The sequence below is a fragment of the Megalobrama amblycephala genome, linkage group LG22, assembly GCF_018812025.1.
Source record: "Megalobrama amblycephala isolate DHTTF-2021 linkage group LG22, ASM1881202v1, whole genome shotgun sequence".
NCBI classification, from domain to species: domain Eukaryota; kingdom Metazoa; phylum Chordata; class Actinopteri; order Cypriniformes; family Xenocyprididae; genus Megalobrama; species Megalobrama amblycephala.
Genome location: NC_063065.1, coordinates 11,618,375 through 11,641,515, shown reverse-complemented (window position 1 = coordinate 11,641,515; position 23,141 = coordinate 11,618,375). Strand labels below are relative to the sequence as shown.

General features: G+C 36.8%; 1 protein-coding gene across 1 annotated transcript in view; it reads left to right on the top strand.

Moving 5' to 3' along the window:
• ctnnd2a (catenin (cadherin-associated protein), delta 2a) overlaps positions 1–23,141 on the top strand; it is a 358,882-nt gene that overhangs the window by 151,369 nt on the left and 184,372 nt on the right. Inside the window, 4 exon segments of the mRNA XM_048175121.1 lie at positions 9,768–9,961; positions 13,956–14,523; positions 22,660–22,712; positions 22,714–22,852. Coding sequence (XP_048031078.1) covers positions 9,768–9,961; positions 13,956–14,523; positions 22,660–22,712; positions 22,714–22,852 — 954 coding nt within the window.

The window sequence follows — 23,141 nt, the reverse complement described above, 5'->3', positions numbered from 1 at the left end:
ATGTCCATGTCTTTCTTTCTTCAGTCAAAAAGAAATTAAAGTTTTTGATGAAAACATTCCAGGATTATTCTCCTTATAGTGGACTTCAATGGGCACCAAACAGTTGAAGGTCAGAATTAGTTTCACTGTAGCTTCAAATTGTTCAACATGATCCCAGATGAGAAATAAGGGTCTTATCTAGTGAAATCATCGCTCATTTTCTGAAAAAAATTGAACAGGCCACAGGCCAAAGTTTGAACTAATTGTTATATACTATTGAACTAGCATATTGCATATAAAAATTAGTTCAAACTTTGCCCTGTGGAGGGCAGTAATACACTTAGCAGCGTCTACACTGCTGGAATTCAAATAGAGGAGAAGAAGAAGAGAGCTAGTTCAAGATGAGCATTTCTGGTTAAAACTTATATAATTTTCAATTTTTTTTCAGAAAATGAGCGATGGTTTCACTAGATAAGACCCTTATTTCTCATCTGGGATCGTGTTGAACAATTTGAAGCTGCAGTGAAACTAATTTTGACCTTCAACTGTTTGGTGCCCATTGAAGTCTACTAGAAGGAGAATGATCCTGGAATGTTTTCATCAAAAACTTTAATTTATTTTCAACTGAAGAAAGAAAGACATGGACATCTTGGATCACATGGGGGTGAGTAAATTATCAGGAAAAGTTTATTTAAAAGTGACTAATCCTTTAATCGCGTTCTGTACACACACAGTTCAGTAAAATACGGGAGTGACAACCGCATCCTACAACTGAATTAACTCCCGAAAAATACAGGTAGTGACAACCGCATTTACAGAAATTCTATGCAGTGTGTACAGAACCACGCTGTCAATCATTGCATTTTCCAGAGTGAGTCGTGTTCCGTACACACATGAAACGATAATTTAGGGGATTCACTCCCGCATTTAAATGCGGTTGTCACTCCTGAAACTTACAGCGTGTACGTGGCCACAGAGTAATCAGCGGAACTAAGAACAGGTGTAAAACTAAATGAGTAACTATGGAAACTAACTAGAAAACAGAACTCAATTAAACCAGACAAGAGAGCAGAATGAAAACGAGACCAAAACAGAACAAGACTGTTACAGAGAGTGAGTAAATGATGAAAGAAGTTTCATGTTTTGGCAAATCATCTGCATATTCAGCTTTCCCTGACAGTAGAATGTAGTACGTAGCAAGTTTTTAGTGAAAATGCCACTCCGAAGTTCAAATGCATTTCATCCCCAGGTGTACTCTGACAAAAAAAAAGTGTAGGATTTAAATTTAAAACATTTTCACTGAGAAATTGCTATTAAATTTCACAAATATTTACAAAGTACACATAAAAGAAGAAGACTGAAATAGTATTTTCTTATAAAACATAGCCTACTTCAATAATCTTTGTTTTATTTAAACTTACAATGTCCACTTGAAACACTTCATCTCCATCTACTCCAGGGACGCTATAGCCGACCATGATGTACAATACGTGTGCAAGATTCACTAGAATTCATACATCTCTGAACTTCAGCACATTTTTTCTATGATGAAGTGTAACTTTACCACTCATTCCCTCATTTCTCTTTTTTTTCTTTGGCAGAGATTAAGAACACAAAGGCTTTAAGCGTCTGTTTTATCAAGGCTATATTACTCCACTGAAAACTGTCTTAATCTCCTTCCAGAAAGTTGCATGTCATTGATCTTTTTCGGAGTTCAAAGTGGCTTTTAAATAAGTTATTGACTTTGCGCATTCTGTTAAGGTTGGTGACGAGAAAAATGCCACAGGTTTATGTTTTTGCAATCCAATTCTGGCTTTAAAGTCAAAATAATCAAAACAGATAACGCCTCCGCTGAATACACATCTCAACCACAACATTTTCCAGGCTTTAGGCGTAGAACACCACAGCCAAACATAAAAGGCCATGAATTATGTATTGAAACTAAGTATATTTACTATAACGGCCTGGAATTACAGTGAGCTCTAACGTTTCGCTAAGGACAGAGTGGCTTTCAATAATTTATCTGATAGCAGGGTGAGTCGAGATAAAGTAGCTGGAGCGCTGTGGAGGTGTCTGATGTGGACACGCTTTTACGCATTATCTGACAGCCAACAAACATTGGCCTCCGTGCTCCAAAGACTTTATTCTTTAAATGGAGCTTGTCCCTAACTCGTTCAGAATGTATTAGTGATCTTACAGGAATAAGAAAAAGACTGATGTCTCGGAGGCATCAGTCTCCGTGTCTGCTATGTGTAATGTTGGACTAGGTTTCATCTCATTATATTATATAGCCATGTTGCCCTCTTTCTTGTACTAAATCAAAGCAGCATGATGATTCTGCTCTTACAAGCCTTGTAAAAGAGATAGATTCTTCATGAAATGTTTCATGCTAGGGAGATAGTAGAAGTAGAGGTGCTACTTGTGGTGATATTTTATACATTATTCCAACAGTCCGTGCACTTCCATGATGGGATTATATATTTCTAGTACAAGATTATTCCATCCAGTGGTTAACATAACAGCCTGGAATTACGTGAAATGTTGTCAAGCGCATTCTTGATACCATGGCAGGTGAAACGACTGTAATTTATCCAGTTTTCTTCTGCTGTCTATGGGGTCTGTTTATTCTTTTAGTAATTTTCAAGGAGCTATCGGTTGAGGTTCTTCTCACTTAGCTAACCATCTTACAGACAATTTAAACAAAGTTTTTATGATGTGCTTGTGAAATATGACAAGGTAGGCTACTTATATTTTGATGATGTAATTGGTAATTTTGCTTTTGTGTTTACTGAAATATTGTTGGTAAGTCCTCCTGTGCTGAAAATCAAGTTTTTAATGTTGTTTATATGTCTATATGGGGCCCTATAATACACCTGGCGCAATGCGATGCAAGGCGCAGCGCAAGTGTGTTTGCTAGTTTGCGTCCAGCGCCGTTCGCGTTTTCCCGTTCAGCGCCACGTCCTTAAATTAGTAAATGCATTTGCGCCAGTTAGTGCGCCCATGGGCGTGCCCGTCTAAAAAAGAGGTGTGTTCAGGCGCATTGCCGGCGTATTGCTATTTTAAGGAGCTGAAAATAGACTGCGCCATAGACCAACTCAAACCTGGTCTAAAGTCAATGGCGCAATATTTTTTTGTTAGAGCGCGTTGGTAGAAACTGCGCCTCTGGGCGCGTCCACAGTGTGCGTTGACTTTGCTTATTACACACAGGGATGCGCATCACACAAACATGCCAAATATTAAAAACAAAAGGATTACAGTGTAAAAGAATATTATTGTGTAGGCTACATAAATATAAAAATGTAACTTCGTTTAACTTCTAACTAAACGTTTAACTTCAGATCGGTTTCTTCGCTTGAAAAGCGTTCAGCTTTTCCGCCAACAAATTCCGCCATGTAAATAGCAATCCGCCATGGCGCGAGCGCATCTCGCTCTTAAAGGGAATGGGAGATGACACTCTGATTGGTTTATTGAACGTTACGCCCATTACTCATTAAGAGAATAGGGACAACCCATTTCAAAAATGCGCCCCGGCGCACAGACCGTTTTTCCGTCGTTAAAATAGCAAAAGTGGATTTGGACACGCCCTGAGTGCACCTGCGCCGTGCGCTTTACACTTTGCGTTTAGATCGTTAAAATAGGGCCCATGGTGTTTCAATATGGTTTAAGACAAACCTTGTGCAAATTTATAAGTCAGCACCATTGCTGAGTATTTTCTCTTTAAAACTGCAGTGATCTAAAGACAGTTTCAAAAACACGGTTTGAAATCGCAGGTGTTTCTGACGTCACAAACTACCTTGTAACCAATCACGTCAACGTGCCGACGGGCTTTGGCATATCATTAACTGACCGCGCAAGGAAGTCTAAAAAGAAGCCGGGTTATCCTGGTATTTTTTTTGTTAATACATGGTTTGTGTAGCATTCGCAACACATTATTAGCTGTTTGATAACATAGTCAAGCAAAAGGCTAATCATATTAATTACCGTTATGTGTCCAACGTTGTAAAAAGCGATACCATTGTGCAGCGCTTACCTCAGTAAGTTGACCGAGTGGATCTCTGAGATCGTGCGAGTGAGTGGAGGCGGGGCTAATTATCATATTCATAGATCCACATATACTAAATGAGGCAAGGGTGTAGAGTTACATTCATGCTGTTTTAAGACATGAAGACTTTTTAGTCTGAAGACTTTGCCATAACAGCCATCTGGATCTTGCTTATTACATTGATACATGCCACATAAGTAAATAATTAGACACAAAATATTGATAATATTTTATTAGCTATAAACACAAAGATTCCACAAAGAAAAAGTTGAAAAAGTTGAACCTAGAAGAACAAAAAAGTTCAAACAAGACAGAAATTTAAGGGATAATGGAGAATTGTATCTTATTATACTGCTTTTCACCACATTCTGTAAATATTGACATCGACATGAAATATTGATTTGAGAAGTTTTAAAATCTTATATATTTATTATAATCTTATAATCTATTACAGTGTACAAAACAATAATTTACAGTAACAAGTAGTTAATACTGAAAACCTCCTATTTAATTTTATAGTAAATATAGTCAATAACTGAGGCGCAAAATGGCACCAGCTGTGTTTGAATGAAAAGCGTGTCCGTGGTGTGATACAAGAGAAGTGAAAGAATCGCTAGTCTCAAATACCCGGATATAAATATAAATTATATAAATTATATTCACAGCATAATAGACAGTGATAGGTCTGTTTTTTTAGGCTTCATTTATACAGAAAGACTTAATAAGGATCTATTTTGCTTAATTGTTTACTTTTGGGTCTTTTGATTTGGTCTTTGTGGATTGGTCTAATTGTGGATTTGGGGGACAGGGAAAACAGGAGACTTGGGAAAAGTGGAGCATTCCTATATGAGCACCTCCCCATAGAAGCTTTTGAAATGTTTTTTGGAGGACAGTACATTGGGGATGTGTGATTTATTCTGTGTGATTCAGTGTGCAGCGCTGCCCAGCTCTTTGATGTTTGAGTTGCAGCTACACTGCTTTACATGTGTGGAGGTGTTATCCTCGGTTAATCCAGCCGTTCTGTTTTAAGGAGGTGAATGAGAGCATGGTACATCTCTTGGGTTGGTTTGACTGAGGATGGGGGAAGTCAGATGTGTAAGAGCTGTGTAAGTGTCTTACACTAGGTGAGGGGTTATATTTATAGTGTCACTGCTGTAATGCTGTAGCTGCAGCCTTTTAGATATGGCATTTCAAATGAAAAAATTATTCCCTGGAAGTTGAAAATGATGTGAACAAAAATTTATACATATGCATATGTATAAAAGTGAAGAAACACACCACATTAGAATATTAGTATGTGTGAAGGCAAAATATTGTTCTGGCCAATTATCGATAACGATAATCGGACAATATTTTGCTGAGTGTGTTATTATGCTGGTACCTTGATAGGTTTAGGGCTGCCATGGACAGACTCCTAAAGCTTTTGATATTCTTCATATTCTGTGTGGTGGTCAGTTCACAGCAGTGACAGAAATGATCTTTTCCAATACGTTTAAATTGATTTTTACCTTATATGGGGATTTTTACCTTTAAAAAAACATTTTTTCTAACCTACATGTAATTATATGTATGCATCATCTTTTGTGTCAAAATCCTACATTTAATCAATAAATTAAATTCTGATAATAAGACACAATAGGTCTGTTACCAATAAAATTAACTTAATTCATCTTTGCAATGGAGAGGAAACACAGAAGCTGCATCTGAAGTGGCATTTAAATGTATTTACACAGTCTGTTTAATGCAGCTCGGAGGTGACATAAATGAATAACCTGCAGTTACAAATGCATAATGTTTGGTGTTTTAAAGGTGCCCTAGAATTAAAAATTGAATTTATCTTGGCATAGTTAAATAACAAGAGTTCAGTACATGGAAATGACATACAGTGAGTCTCAAACTCCATTGTTTCCTCCTTCTTATGTAAATCTCATTTGTTTAAAAGACCTCTGAAGAACAGGCAAATCTCAACATAATACCGTCTGTTATATAACGGTCAGGGTGTACGCCCCCAATATTTGCATATGCCAGCCCATGATCGAGGAATTACACAAGGGCAGCCAGGATCTGTGCACAGCTGAATCATCAGACTAGGTAAGCAAGCAAGAAGAATAGCGAAAAATGGCAGATGGAGCAATAATAACATGATATTTTTAGTGATATTTGTAAATTGTCTTTCTAAATGTTTTGTTGTTTTGAGGGTTTGAGGGTTAAAATGTTTGCATTTTGAGGGTTATATTAGCAGTGTAAACTTTGTTTAGGCACTGTTTAAGGCAAGCGCGAGCTCCGTGGGCGGGGAGCGTGAGCATTTAAAGGGGCCGCAACCTGAATCGGCGCATTTCTAATTATGCCCCAAAATAGGCAGTTCAAAAAATTAATTTAAAAAAATCTATGGGGTATTTTGAGCTGAAACTTCACAGACACATTCTGGGGACACCTTAGACTTATATTACATCTTGTAAAAAAACGTTCGATGGCACCTTTAAACATGAAATGCTGAATATTGATATTTGAAATGATTTAAAACATGAAAAGACATTTTAAATGTGAAATTAAAACCACCTGTAGATGGCAGCAAGTCACTGTTATTGATTCATTCAAACTGCTGATTCATTCAGGAATGAAATTGAGTGAGTCATTGAATCATTCATGCAGCCGATTCATTCAAAAAGCGGATCATTCAGTAAGGAAACATCCACCATGTGTTGCTTAGAGACGCACAACAGTGCTGTGGTTTTGTTTCAAACAATTACTGTTGGCAAAACAGAGCAAAAACAGGCAATATGGTGTCTTCAATTTAAGTCACTTAATATTGACTTCTTTATTGAACATGTATAGAATCAGTATTACATTTGTTATACGGCACTCTTCGTGTGATATTGATTAACTATATAAAATTATATAAATATAAAAGAAATACAGAGGCATTTTTGCTGCTTTATCTTGAATTTTAGGGACATTCTAAATGCATTTTATTAGGCTAAATCACGCAGTGAAAGCATGAACTCTAAATGCGTACGCGCACTAATCTAACCTACGACTACACGTAGTGTATACGTGCACTCTCTGGGTGTGAGGGACAAACTCAATAATGTCAGATCTCACATTGTTAAAACAACAATTATGATATTTTTGCAGACAATATATATCGCACAGCCCTTTTCTGTTTATGCCCAAACACCATTTAACACCGGTAACACCAACTAGCGCAGCAAGCCTGAAACGTATCTGGCACAAAAAGAAATGAAGATCAGAATTTATGAGACAGCATTAAAGGAATAGTTCAGCATGTAGACTCTCCTGACTAAACTGCTGCTTTTGATCATCTTTAATGGCATATGAGACTTCACCTTGCCATACCATGAAGTCTGATGACCTTCTGATTATATGGCCACGGGTCCAGGACAGAGGAAAGCATTAGAATAACCAAAGCTGCAATGCATTCCCCACGTCTGATCAGGAGTTTACAGATCAATGCAAACATAAATGAGAGCAGCAGGCTATTATGGACTTGAATAATGCACCAATTTTCTTATCTCTCTAGACCAGCTTGATGGATCTGTCTGATAGACGAGCCATAGATTATTGTGTAGCACGAGGAGAGCAGACAACATCCTCCTCCTGAGAAACCTGAGATGCTTTAACTAAAGCTGTTTTTAAAGGCACAGTGTTTTGTGAGTGGAGAGGGAAAAACAATCATTATTTTCACAGTATGTTTCAGGGAGCAGCTAATCTTTGTTTGAGATAGATAGTCCAAACATGGGCTGATAGCATCTTGACAAACTATGAATTTGTTGATTCTTGATACAATCTCATTTGCTGTCAGATTGGCCCACTCCAAACACACACTCAGGCCACTGCTGATTATCTTTGTAATCTGACAGGGATGGACATTTTGGTCATTATGTTCACTGAAGTATTTGACAGATAAATCAACTGAGTACTCAATAGAGGGGTTAGGTGGCACACATGCTATTTTTGTTGTTATTATTAGTAATAATGCATGGAAACAATGGATTACAGTGTGTGTGTGTGTGTGTGTGTGTGTGTGTGTATATATATATATATATATATATATATATATATATATATATATATATATATGTTTTTGAAAGAAGTCTCTTTTTGATACAGATATGATTTATTTGATACAGAAAAAACTGTAATATTGTGAAATATTATTAAAATTTTAAATAATGGTTTTCTATTTTAATATATTTTAAAATGTAATTTCTTTCTGTGATGCAATGCTGAATTTTCATCAGCCATTACTCCAGTCTTCAGTGTCACATGATCTTTCAGAAATCATTGTAATATGCTGATTTGATACACGGTTATTATCAATTTTGGTAAGTTGTGCTGCTTAATTTTTTTTGGCACCTGATACTTTTTTCAGGATTCATTGATGAATGAAAAGTTAAAAAGAACAGCATTTATTTAAAATAGAAATATTTTCTAACAATATAAGTCTTTACTATCACTTTTTATCAATTTAAGACATCCTTGCTGAATAAAAGTATAAATTACAAAAAAAAAAAAAAATGCTATCCCCAAACTTTTGAACGATAGTGTATATTGTTACAAAATTTCTATTTTAAATAAATGCGGTTCTTTTTTTTTTTCCTTTTTTTGTTTTTTTACATTTATTCATCAAAGAATCCTGAAAAAAAGCAGGACAAATTTTTCCAACATTGATAATAAATCAGCATTGTAATGATTTCTGAAGGATCATGTGACACCGAAGACTGGAGTAATGGCTGATGAAAATTTAACTTTGCATCACAGAAATAATTTATATTTTAAAATATATTAAAATAGAAAAACATTATTTTAAATTTTAATAATATTTCCATATTACTGTTTTTTTCTGTATTTTTGATCAAAAAATATAGGCATGATGAGCATAAGAGACTTCTTTAAAAAACATTATAAATGGTCATTTTCCAAAGGTTTGACCGGTTTATTCTGTATATAACACCCTCATACAATAAATAAAGTCCTTCACAGCGATGTTTAAACATTTGTTTATTTATTTTGTAACTTAAAATTAGAACAGCTTTGATTTAACAACGTTGTTGTTAAAGGACTTTATATATTGTTGAGAGACCTTAATTAGTCACATGACACTTACAGCTCAGCTGATTGGCTCAGAAAGTTCTCAAACTTCCAATGAGCAAAGATGGCACTTTCAAATCAAGTGTTTTTTGGGGGGTTTAGTTCCAACTAGTTATTAATGCAATGATGACACTGCAATGTAGCTATTGCTATAAAATGATACCGTAACAACTAACTTATTCAAAAATAGTGGGTTTTTTTCATTTTTTTTACACATTTGCATTTAGTTGTCACTAAATGTTTTGAAGTTTGGATGAAAAAAGTCATCGCTCCATTATTGTGTCTTCACGACTGATCAAGACCAGTTATCCTTGTGCCCATCCCTATAGTTCTGCCAGCTCTTCAGTTGTTTGCTGACACACACACACACACACACACAAACATTAACACATTTTTCTTGGTTTCTCTCCTCTCTTGCGTTCTTTTGCTTATGGGTTTTCTCTTGTCATTTTAATCCCGATCTCTCATGCTGTCTTTTGCGTGCTCCTTTGCTTCTCTCTCTATTTCACTCCTCCCCTTCTAATAAATTATGTATGCCATTTCTGCCAGGCTGAGGGCTGCATTGCTGCCTTGCTGAAATTGCTCTCTCTCTCTTTCTCTCTCTCTCTCTCTCGCTCTGGCGCTCTGCACACAGGACCGAGTCTGCTCTCTCAGAGCTCACTGCAGCTCAGCTCGAACCCAGAGGGCTCCCTCCAGTACTCCTCCAGCTACCATAGTAACCAGACCCTGGCCCTGAGCGACTGCTTGTCCGCACCACAAACCCAGCAGCCTCAGCCCCCTCCACGATCCAGCGGCCAGCCCGGAGGAGCTGTGCACAGCTACAACCAGGTGAGCGCTTCTTCTTTCCTTATTTCCTCCTGCTCTCGTTACAAATCCATCCCTCACTTTTGTATTTTCACCTCCTCTCTCTCCGTTTTTCGACATGATGACTCTGTTCTGCACCGCGAGTCTCTCGTGATCAGGGATGTTGTAGCGTTTCTGCTTTTTTTTTTTTTTTTTTTTTTTGGGGGGGGGACTGGCACGAAATGATTCCCAGGCTCCAGCTGGGATCATGTTTCAAGCTGCTGCCTAAAAAGTGATTTCGAGACCTGATTAAGGCAATTAACTGCAAGACCGAAGCATTTGTTAGCAGACACCAGTGGTACTGCATTGCATCGAGCGGCGAGCGTGTGCAAGGCAAACTTTGTCATTATCCGGGGAGTTAAATTGTGCCCTGTTGATGAGACTGTAATTACAGCAAACCCTGCAGGGCGGTTTCTCCCAACTTTCATTTCTTTTAAATGAGTCTCGCGCACCTGCTACAAGCAAGAAATGTTCCTGTAAAAAGGTACGAAGTCTGTTCAGACCACAAATATTTAATTTCCTCCATGTTCGCTAATTAACTGGATGTCTAACGCATTCAAATGACAGAAAAAGTGCCTGAGCGGTTGGTCACGATAAAGCTGACATTGGCACATCCTCACTCTCTCACTCCCTCGCCCTCCCTCTTCCCACTCTCATCCTTTGACACTTTTAATGAACACATAGGCCCTCTGTCTTTTAATGAAAGATGCCCAGCGTTCTCGGCCCTCCGGACTTGTTTCCGAGATTAGGGGGGCTTCTCTGCAAACATTTTCATTTTAAATGAATGTGGTTTCTCAGAAAGTCGTCTTTTCACATTGAAAGCAAAAAATGCATTGTGTTTCTAGTGTCTCTCTTTTTCTTTCTCTTCTGTGTTTGTGTGGACTGTTGGGTTGATTCTGTGGAGGGTAATCTGAAGAGGGCTTGTCTGCTCCAGGATGGGTTTATATAACAGTTAGGTGCTTTTATGTAGATATTTTTAACACCACAAACCTCTTGTTCCCTAAATAATTCATCCACATCAGGAACCAGTAACAGTCTTTTCAAGTAGGTGTTCCTCTTCTCTCTACGCCGAGATGCAGTTTTCCCTCTTAGTGAGAGAGAGAGAGAGAGAGAGAGAGAGAGAGATGGAGAGATAAAGCATTTGGCAGAAGAATGATGGTATAATTGCATTACACCTTGGTATAACATGATATTGAGCTATTAGAAGCCTTTTTTAAATCTTCACAATCCTATCTTGAGAGTTTCTTTTTCTTTTTTTTTTTTTTTCTTTAGAGGATTCCTCCATCTCTTCTATCTCATTCATTAAAGTCTTATCTGGAAAAGCAGAACACTCTTGAAAATAAAGATTACAGTTACAACCGAAAAGCTTTTTGCAGCCTGATATCACAGGAGAACCTTTTTACATTCCACAGTGTATTCTTTAATTCTTTATAGTGAAACATCTCCAAGCAGGGCTTCAGGATAGATAGAAGAATCAATATGTTGAAATAAAGATGCTGTATCAATAATGTACAGTGATAGTCTTCAAAGAATCAGTTGATATGCAGTTGAATATATAGTGGTAGTATTCAAAAAATCACTTGATCAAGCTCTTTTTTGTCACTGTTCAGGCACAACATGATTGTACAACACTGTCCCATGTGGAACTTGATCTCACAACATTCAGATTATGTGAAGGCTTGTCAACAAGATAAAGGAATGTGTTACGATGATCACCAAGTTGCCCAATAACCAATTAGTGAATTATAGTTATTTTATTTTATTATTTTATTTTATTTTATTTTATTTTATTTTATTTTATTTTATTTTATTTTATTTTATTTTAACCAGTGATGTTTGGCTATGGATCTTTTTTATTTTGTTTTATTTTATTATATTATTTTCTTACCCAAACAAATAATCTACCAATTTCCTTTTTTTTTTCATTAAAGGTCTTACCTGGAAAAATCATGAACGCTAAATATTTTTTGAGGGATGGAGAACAAGATCAGAACAATTAGCTATTTTATTTTATTTTATTTTATTTTATTTTATTTTATTTTATTTTATTTTATTTTATTTTATTTTATTTTATTTTATTTTATTTTATTTTATTTTATTTTATTTTATTTTATTTTATTTTATTTTATTTTATTTTAACCAGTGATGTTTGGCTATGGATCTTTTTTATTTTGTTTTATTTTATTATACTATTTTCTTACCCAAACAAATAATCTACCAATTTCCTTTTTTTTTTTTTCATTAAAGGTCTTACCTGGAAAAATCATGAACGCTAAATATTTTTTGAGGGATGGAGAACAAGATCAGAACAATTAGCTATTTTATTTTTTTATTTTATTTTATTTTATTTTATTTTTTTATTTTATTTTATTTTATTTTATTTTATTTTATTTTATTTTATTTTATTTTATTTTATTTTATTTTATTTTATTTTATTTTATTTTATTTTATTTTAACCAGTGATGTTTGGCTATGGATATTTTTTATTTTGTTTTATTTTATTATATTATTTTCTTACCCAAACAAATAATCTACCAATTTCCTTTTTTTTTTCATTAAAGGTCTTACCTGGAAAAATCATGAACGCTAAATATTTTTTGAGGGATGGAGAACAAGATCAGAACAATTAGCTTTATTTTTGTTTTGTTTTGTTTTGTTTTGTTTTGTTTAATTTTATTTTACTCAAGATATTTAAGGTGAATTCTTGTACATTCCATCTATACATTGAAAACTGTTCTTAATACGGATATTCACTGAAGAATATTTGTTTAAGAACACAGTGTGGAGGCAAACAAAGCCGGGTTTAGCTTTAAATGTCATAGACTTTTTTAGCGCAGTCATTCTCTCCATCTTTCAAGACCTTTGCCTCGTATTTATTTAACTCTCTGTTTGAATATTATTACCTGATATCAATGCAATGAAGGGGGTGTGGGGGGGCACAGTTAAGCTTTTTTTTTCCCTCTCTGGAAATTGCACTGACTGCCAGTTTAAAAATAACCTAATTTATTCTGAATAAGAATAATCAGGTTTCATGCTTTCTGTAAATGAGAAACAGTGGAACTAATGTTTCATTGTAATCACCCACAAATCGTCATGGTGATTATGAGTAATCTAAAGGAAGAAATGTTTATTCACACGCCAAAGTGTCTTTCTAAACGACTGGCACTGCACCAGCATTAATTTGCCAGGGTGTATCTGTGCCCCCCCGCCCTTCTGAATTCCGGGGATGCAACATCCATTGACATAAGGGGAGGTGATCCCATGAGAAACTGTGACATATGGCTGCGTATGTATATGCAATAACTTCCGTTTACAGGCTTGTTCAGGAAACATGCTTGCATATATTACCTTCAAGGGAATTATTATGATTTTTAAGGCTTTCCGAGAAGAATTTATGCCCTTGTCTCATATATCACCATCTGAATATATCAAGTAAGCCAACTTAAAGGGAGAGTTCATTCAAAAATTAAGTCATTATTTACTCACCCTCATGTCATTCCAAATCTGTATGACTTTCATTCTTCTGTGGAACTCAAAAGAAGATTTTGGTGAGTGTTTTTGTCATATTATGAAAATCAGTAGGGTCAAAAACTTTCCCAAAAGATCATTAAGGTAGCGTAAAATGATTCAATATGACTTAACAACCGACTACATCAAATATGGCAGCACAAATGCCATGATGTTTGGTCACGTGACGTGCAAGAACCAATGAGCTGAATTTTCAGCAGCCTTCCTTACACCAGTCTTCAGTATCACATGATCCTTCAGAAATCATTCTAATATGCTGATTAGGCTCTCAAGAAACATTTCTTATCATGAGTGTTGAAAACAGTTTATTTTATTTTTAAAACACAATCTTTCCACAGAAGAAAGAAAGTCTTAAAGGTTTGGAATGACATGAAGGTGAAATAATCCTTTTTTTTTAATAAGGTTATGTTTTGATTAGATATAACAGTTATCTTTTTCCCTCTTCTCCCAGGTGACATCTAACCGTGCGGCCCAGCTCGCGGCGGGCGACTCCTGTCAGAGCCATGGCGGTGCCCTGCTGTCCGGTTCCCAGCATCCATCTGCAGCGTCCGGCCCGGGCCTGTATTACTCCAGCTCTACTCTGCCTGCCCAGCGCGTCAGCTCACCCCTGAACTCAATGCAGTCCACGGCGGCCAGCGGATCGCCGACTAAACTGCAGCGTCTGGGCTCGGCTTCCGACACACCTGGTTACGCCACCACCCAGCGCCTGCCCTCCTCGTCCTCCTCGGCCTCCCCCAAGCCTTCTCCGGGCAGGCTTGCAAAATCCTACAGCAGTAGCTCGCCGATCAATGCGGTGGGCATCGGAGGATCACCTGGTACTCACGCATCAGGCTCCCCTCACCGGTTAGCATCTCCACCCAATAACGCTTCACCTATCTATCAGCAGCTGCAGACCGCCGGAGTGTCTACTTACGCCACGCTTTCACCCACCAAAAGGCTGGTGCACTCGTCTGAGCAGTACAAGATATCCCACGATCTCTACGCCACTGCCACTCTACAGAGACCAGGCAGCCTTGCTGGTGAGTAACAACTCCTGACCTGCCTTTGACTAGCCAACTGGGATTTTTGGGTCGTGGCAATAACAAACATTGTGTGGGTGTTTCTGTGGGGACATTTTTGAAGCGTGAAATACTTTCAGACACCCAAGAAAACAGTACAAGTCCATTACTTGCTGTAATCTGGGAATGTATTTTCTGTCAAATGCTCAACTAAAATCTCATTTCAAACAGCAGCAAGAAACAAAAACAAGTCTGCAAACAACTTGTGCTAGTTGTTAGACTGTTTGAAACTTATAATGGATTTTGATCAGCTTTGAAGTGAAGGAGCATTCACACTGACAACAATTTGATGAAATAAAGCTAAATATAAATATAAAACAATGACAAAAGCACATAAATTTAAAATAAAAATGGAAATGAAAAATAGGAAAATAGTATAATTTAAAATATTAAAAAAATGTAATAGTACAAATAATTGGTACAAATAATTGTCTTAACGAGTGAGTCAGTGAATCATTCATTCAACCGATTTGTTAAACAACAATTATTCATTAAAAATAGGAAAATATTTTTAAATATTAATAAAAAGTAAAAAATAACTAAAAAAAGAAACAAATTTACACCGTTTTCCATCAAAACAGTAATATACCGTGAAAACAACGCATTCTGGGTAATATTATTCGTCATTTTTTAGAAAGTAAACTATAGGCTACTTTCTCGAAAACTACAAAATATTACCCAGAATGCATTGTTTTTACAGTATATTACTTCTGTACATTACAATGCATTCTGGGTAATATTATTTGTCGTTTTCGAGAAGGTAGCCTATAGGCCTGTTTTCTTAAAATGACACATATTACCCAGAATGCATTGTTTTATGGTATATTACTATTTACAGTATTTTACTGTGTAAATTTGTTCCATATTTTATAGTTATTTTTTACAATGTACAGTATATAAGTAATATTAAAATAACATCACTAGGTGGTACAAATAACTGTCTTAACGAGTCAGTGAATCATTCATTCAATCGATTTGTTCAACAAAAATGATTAATTCAGAGAAAGATTCAAGTGAATATGTGTGTTTGACTTGAAACGGCGCTGCGCAGACCGATCGGTCGGATGATATCAAAGTACCACGAGAGCGATTGGAGATAAAATGGCTCCGTATGCTTTCGAATCGCTCTTGCGGTGCTTTGATGTCATACACCGATCGGTATGCGCAGCGCCTCTTCAAGGCGAACACAACTAATGTTTGTTAATCGATGAATCATTAATTTAACTGATTTGCTTAATAACAGATTCATTTAGCAAGGAAGTGCCTCTGCTGTTTGGTCAGAGAAGTGCAACATTTGATTGTTACAGTATATATATACTATGTAGTGTCATAGCTCGATTGCCTCTAACATTGAGAACTTACTAACAAACATCAAAGTCTGAACATCAATGAATTCTCTGTTATCAGAATTAAGTAAATACCCATTGAACTTGGGTAAATAAATACAACTCTATGGTTGACAGAGAAATTTGATACTCATAAGAAAGCACCTAGGGAACCGCATTTGTTTCCCATCCATGCTTTCTTTACTGATCCCTACATTCAGCCCCTTAAGTCTAGAGACTTCAGCTCTTCCTTTGAAGGAACATAGCACTTTGATATGAAGACTCATTCTCGCTCCGCAGTTAGACATCAAAGAGGTTCAGTAACAATTCATTTATTCAGTCATACACTATACGTGGCTGTTGTTGTAATTAGTGTTGCTATTTTTGCATTTAACATGTTACTTTTTCGGTAATTCTTGCCTATGTAGAAAATAGGATCAATCAATCTTAAGTCAAAGACGACAGGCTTTGATTTAAAAATTAAAAACAAACAAACAAACAAAACCTTGTGCTTATAAAGCGAAATGCTTTTAAACTTCTCAATGTGTTTGGTTTAATAGCTTCATTAATTGCTTTAACCTGTTAGTTTTCAATTTCCATTTATCACGATTAAGCCTGTAAACAACAATCTGCTTTTATTAACTACTATCATCCCACTACACAATTCTAAGGTCATTTACATATGTCATTTTGTTAAAATACACAAATAATAAATACTGCGTGCAAGAGAAATATCTGTTGGGTTTGGGCAAGAAAGAAGAGGCGAAGTGAATCTAACCGTGCAGCCCAGCTTGTGGCGGGCAAGTTATTTTATTCTGAAATTTAGAGACGTTTTATGCTATAAGCCAGAAAACGCAGCTGCATTCAGAGTGGGAGGCTGTTATCTAAATCACTCGCTTAACAGGCCGATTGTGGACCTGTGTAAGGTATTGTTGATTACAGCCCTATATTACCTGCTACATTGTCAGCTCTTCATCAAACCCGCTGAGGGAAACAGCCGCACAATTGGAAACAGCGGGCCAGTGCCAAACTGTCCCTCAGCCCGTGCTGAGCCATCACCAGCTCTCCCGCTTGTCTCTTTGATTAAAGTCCGGCATCCCATGGCTGTACACCTCCACCAGTATTCGTACAGTAAGAGTGCTCCAGCATGGCCATGGACCGAGAAAAACGAGCCCAGTCTACCCACCGGGTGCGCTGACCGAAAGCTGATTAGATTTGAAGGCAATTACGTAGTATAGATGAGACTTTGTTTGCAAGGCTTCCCTGATTTCTTGAGGGTATTTGATGCGTTTGGTGAGCCTGTCTTTCATGATGTCGTATTCAGAGGGATTTTGGGCGAGGGGCTGATGATGTGTGTCATTACAGCTGGAGGCTGTGTGAGAGAGAATAGCAGAGTTGGACTCTTACTGAGACTGAGAAAGATGGACTTTAGTGTTTGTTTCCTCTGCAAAAGCAAAACCAGCATAGAAACAAGGTGAAAAGTGTAGTGAGATGATGGCGAATCATGGTAAACAGCACAGAAACATGGTGTTTCTTGGAGAAAAACGTTATTTTCTGGTCTGACTTGAGTGGTTAAAATGACTCCTGAGTCCTGAAAGAGCTTCTCACTTCACATGAGTATCAGCGTGAAAGTACTATGAAAATACAGGCGTATTTAGAGCAAATGTAATTGTAGAACTAGAAAAGGTTTGTCTTCATAGATATACTCTTATGATATACTCTGTATTGTTTCTGTTAATTTACTCCTCCTAGTTTATCTGTGTTTTAATGTAGAGGAGGCGTTGCTTTCAAGCTTAAGTAGAAGATACGTTTTTGTAAGACCATAATTTTGTAAGACCATATGAGCAATAAGCCACTTGAGGCCCCATAAATTTGATGAAGTCAGTTTTCTTTCCTGTGCTGATGTATATCCTTTTGAACCGGGTAGTTTGGTCTATTTTTAATAGCCTAAAGCCTTTAATTGTTGGATAAATAAATAATTCACTGTCATGACTTTTTGGGTAAATTATCCCTTTAATATTGATTATTATTTTTGGTATTATTATTGGTTGTGTTGTTAAAAATATTATGAAAAACTACTAATTTATTATTAAAAATGTTTATTAATATAATATTTTTTTAAATGTAGTAGTAGTAGTAGTAGTAGTAGTAGTAGTAATAAATAAAAAATAATATACATTTAAGTATAATATATTATTTTAATAATTATTTATAACAACAATAATTATTTACATAAATTTAACAACAAATTAACAATATAATAATAATAATACATTTCAAAATACATTAATGTAATAAAAAATATAATATATTTTAATAATAAATTGTGTTTAATAAGAAATTATTTAACAACTATTATTGTTTTAAATAATTTATTATTACATATTAATAAATTAATACATATTTATATGTATCTATTATTATTATTGGTTATTTTGTTAAAATATTATGGAATTCCATTCATTTATTGTTAAGTATTTTTATGTAATACTTGTATTTTTTAAATGTAGTAGTAATAATAATAATAATAATAATAATAATAATAATAAATTCAGAATACATACATTTAAGTATAACATATTTTTTAATAATGAATAAATTATATTTAATAAGTTAATAAATTAAATAAGTTTTTAAATAATTTATTATTAAATAACTTTTATTTATTATTAAATTAATACATTATTATTATTATTATTATTATTATTATTATGAAGAAGAAGAATGATCATCTTAATAATTTTATTACAAAAATCCAAATAATATAGCTCAAAAGGCCATTCAATTTGACTCCAAGCGATTTGACACATTAATGCATAACTAAACTGATGGGCGGTCATCTATACGTGTATTGAATTTTTAAAGCAGTTTCGATTATGGCTCAGATTAGAGCCGAATCTATTCTGTTTTTATAATTGGGATTAATTGACAGCTTTAGCCTGAGAGCTTCACTAGGTACTACATTAGATCCTACACTCATTCTATCATCCTCACGCTTTAATGACAGCAAACAGAACACAACAATGAACAGCCTATGTTCAGACGCCTGAAGCACTATTAGCACTTTGCCTGTGATTAGACAGTGAAGAGGTGCTTCAGAGCGCTTGTCTAAGTTGTTCCAAATGTGTACCAGATGTACAAACCTATTTATTCAACCAGCTGTATCAAAGGCATGTGGATTTCTCTTTTAGATGTAAAGTTTCATCATTAGGTGGGTAAGGAGCATGAGGGCGAATCGAACGGATGTAACGCGTATCTCTTCTCCAACAGGAACGGTTTTGCTAGTTTGTATAGGTGTCTGTGCAGGAGCCGCTGACCTGTCAGTCCAAATCCTCCACCTGGACAAAGAGTTTAGCAAAGTAATTGCCTTTGAAAAGCTGTGATTCTCCTGCAGTGAGACGTGCTGCTTTGCTTGTAATCACTTGGACCTCTTGGCAACATCTGTGACAGTCTATCTCTCAGTTTCTCTCTGTTCTTACATGTCTCTTCTTGTCCTCCTGCTTGTCTATCAGTCCTTATATCTGCCTAGTTAGCCATCTGTCCATCTCTCAGGCTGCCCATGTCTCTCAGCATCTACCCTGTTGAGAGACCAGCATATGTAGCATTTTCAACATGTTCTCCAACCGATACGACCATATAGGTGGTTTGTCACTTCCCTGAAATACGACCCATAGGAGCGTTTGCTAAAATTGCGCCCCTTTCGACAACAGAACACTTTCATTTTAATGCATTGTTCCCTTTTATCTTCGTCATATTTCGGGTTTCGTGTAGCTCAATTGGCAGAGCATTGCAATAACAATATACAATCATGTGATCGTGGGTTCGATCCCAGGGAACGCAGGTCCTCATAAATTGTGTATGCACTATAAATCACTAAGGTTAGGTTTAGGGATGGGGGTGGGTGTAGTCGTTAATAAAAAAATAGTTTGCTAAATGGAAATAGGAGAAAAAGTCCACACATTGCATTTAAATGAATATGCATTTTGATTGGTAATGACAGTCATACGTCATTTCATGACGATAGACGTAACACGACACTCATTATTTTTACAGCCGCTAGAGGGCGCATGACTTCAAAACGGTCGCAATAAGGTGCTTGAAAAACGACCTATAGGGTCATTTTTTTTGGAGGACAGTCTCAGCATTTTGGATACTGTGGTCCCCAACAGGATTTTTAACTAGCTTAAAGGCATAGTTCACCCAAAAATTACATTTCTGTCATAATTTACTTGCCCTCATGTTGTTCCAAACATGTAGAAGTTTCTTTTTTTCTGTTGAACCCAAAAGAAGATATTTTGAAGAATGTTGGTAACAAGACATTTGACGGCACCCATTGACTTCCATAATATTTATTTTTTCTCCCTCTGAAATTCTCCTCAGACCCCCAAACACCCTCTTGCGCCCCCCCTGGGGGTTACAGACACCAGTTTAAAAACCCCTGGCTTTCACATCAACTATTGGTGTTATCTACAAAAGTTCATGTCTTATTCTCTGAATCTCATGTCATTCATCTTTTCCGTCTTGTCAAACGAAAATAGAGCATCTCAGATGATAAAGTGAGAGAGCTTTAAATAGGGTTTTAGCGATTGTGCGAGCATCCCGATGGATCTCCTCCTAACACTAAAGAAATCAGGTTAGGGATGAGGGGCGTTCGCCTGCTGGACGCTGATAAGGTGATTACACGAAATGCCCTCTATCTACACCTTCTTATTTTCCGAACATTACACAATTATGTCCTGTGAAGCAACAGAGCACCAGAAGCAGATCAGACATTGCCGTAGTTTGAAGATTAACATGCACATGTGTTCGGCCTTGAGGATAAATCTCCCTTCCGCTGATTGTTTGCATTGCTGTTTAGAGTAGTACATCTCTGTCATTCAGTGAAAACAAATGAGACAAGCTGCCAAGATCCAGAGAAATCTCCAATCCTGAGGTATAACAACTCTAAAGATTGTGTGTCTATGTGGGTGTGGCGTCCCTATAGGCCGGTGCAAGGCCAGGATATAAAGTGTGTGGATCAATGCAAGAATGTGAGTGAATGTTGAGTTAGCATTTGCCTTCATCCTGTGTCTAAGGTTCTTATGATCCCAGCACTTTTGATCGAGGAGGGAAGGATTGCTAGGGCTGTGCTGATACAATGATATATCAATATTTGATCATTCCTTTTTTTATTCTCACTATATATATTTGCCAGGATATATAGTGTACAGTAGGGCTGGGCGATATATCGCATGCGATTCTCACGCGCATTTCGTCAGTAAAGCCGGTTCCCTAATTACCGCTAAATCGCCATCACCTGCTTTCAAATGGAGCGCCTTTTAATAGACAAAGCCGTAGTTCACGGAGAAGCCACGCAAAATCGCGTTCAGTATCGAAGATGAATCGACTTCGATAATGAACCCGATTTTGCGTGGCTTATCAGTGAACTACGGCTCTGTCTATTAAAAGGTGCTCCATTTGAAAGGAGGTGATGGCGATTTAGCGGTAATTAGGGAACCGGCTTTACTGACGAAATGCGCGTGAGAATCGCATGCGATATATCGCCCAGCCCTAGTGTACAGTGCAAAGGGGAACCATCAGGGCCCTTTAGTCCTTTAGAGAGAGCCTAAACTGTTGTAAAAAATAATACTTTTAAACTTTTAAATAATACTTTAAAAAGTCAAAACTTTTGTTAAAGGTGCTCTACATGATCCTAGGTGGAGTAACGTGTTGACGTTCGAAGTGTTGTCAAACAAAACAGAGGCTAGCTAGACCCTCCCTCCTCCTCCCCCTCCCCTCCGTGCTTCCTGAAACAGTCATGAACGCGCATTTAAAATCATTCTTGTCGGTTATTGGCTGGAGCATGTTTATTATGTTTTGTGGTCCAGGCTGCACCAGTTTGTTTTTATTGCCGTTTTCGGGTTCGGGTTCGGGTTTCGCGTTTTTTTACAGTGTGTTCAGGGGACAGGCAGCTAGCGGATAGTGAGGAGATGTTTGCTGTATGTGACAAAAAATGTTTTGGCCTAAAAACGCGTGACATCACTTAGAGCACCTTTAATAAGCCTAATGCTTTCAGCTCTGTGATTGTTGGTCCAGCTGTGAAATTACAGAGGGCCAAGCCATAGCAAGTCAATGAGAGACTCATTTCAAATGACAGGAAAATTGACCAATCATATCGTCCCTTTTAATGGGTGGGGCTTGTTATCAGTAAGTTTATGACGTGTTCTGCCCACTGTGGAAAAAAACACTGATAAAATAGATAACGTTATTCGCTATGGAAACCGCAAGCAACATTAATGAGGAGGACATCATTGCTAATTATCCATGCCATTTTCAAGATTAACTTTTAAACTTTTGCAAAGTTAATTGGCAAAGGAAGACCTACACCAGAGCTACCCCTGGATGACAGCTAAAGCTTTACTACTGGGATTGTTTGATGTTTAGATAAGTTATTTAAATCTAATAGGTTATGTGTTGGATCACTGTTGAATGCTGATGGAACTTACCTACTTCCTATGGCTCATAAGGATCATAAACATCATCTTCACAGTCTTATTGTGGCTCTGTTGAGATGCTGTACACACTTGATCAGGAAGAAAATATTGACTAATATGCTTCCTAATGCCTTGAACATGTTGTGATTGGCAGGTCTAGTGTGCCAACAATTTGGGATCAGTGCAATGATGTACCAACATTCCCGTATTGTTGTTCTCATTCATAACAACAAAAGACTTTTTCTTCCATGTTGAAATCATTAACACTAACAGGAACAATGCTTTTTTGCCTCTCGCAGGATCTCGAGGATCATACAGCAGTCAGCACACTCACCTGGGCCCTGAACTGAGGCCCCTTGCAGTCCCCTGAGCATCACATCGATCCCATATATGAAGACAGAGTCTACCAGAAAGTCCCAATGAGAAGCTTGAGTCAGAGCCAGGGAGAAGTGCTCCCTCCAGGCCATACTGGAACCTACCGGAATAACACGGGTAAAGTTTACACACGCTCTCTCTTTCTGTGCATGCGTGCTGAAGTGTGTTAATCCCCAAGTTACCAACCTCCAGGATTTCTGCAAGAGAGCCAAATCCTTAGAGAGCATTTATCCAAATCGGACACGGTTCTTGCTCACAGCCGAGTGTTGACCTCATTAGAATTAATCTGAGTTAGAGCACATCACACAATCTGTATTTGTGTGTGTGTGTGTGTGTGTGTGTGAGCGTGTTTTAACTTAAAGGGTTTCACTTGTCTTACCATATCACATTTAAACACCTCAACAGT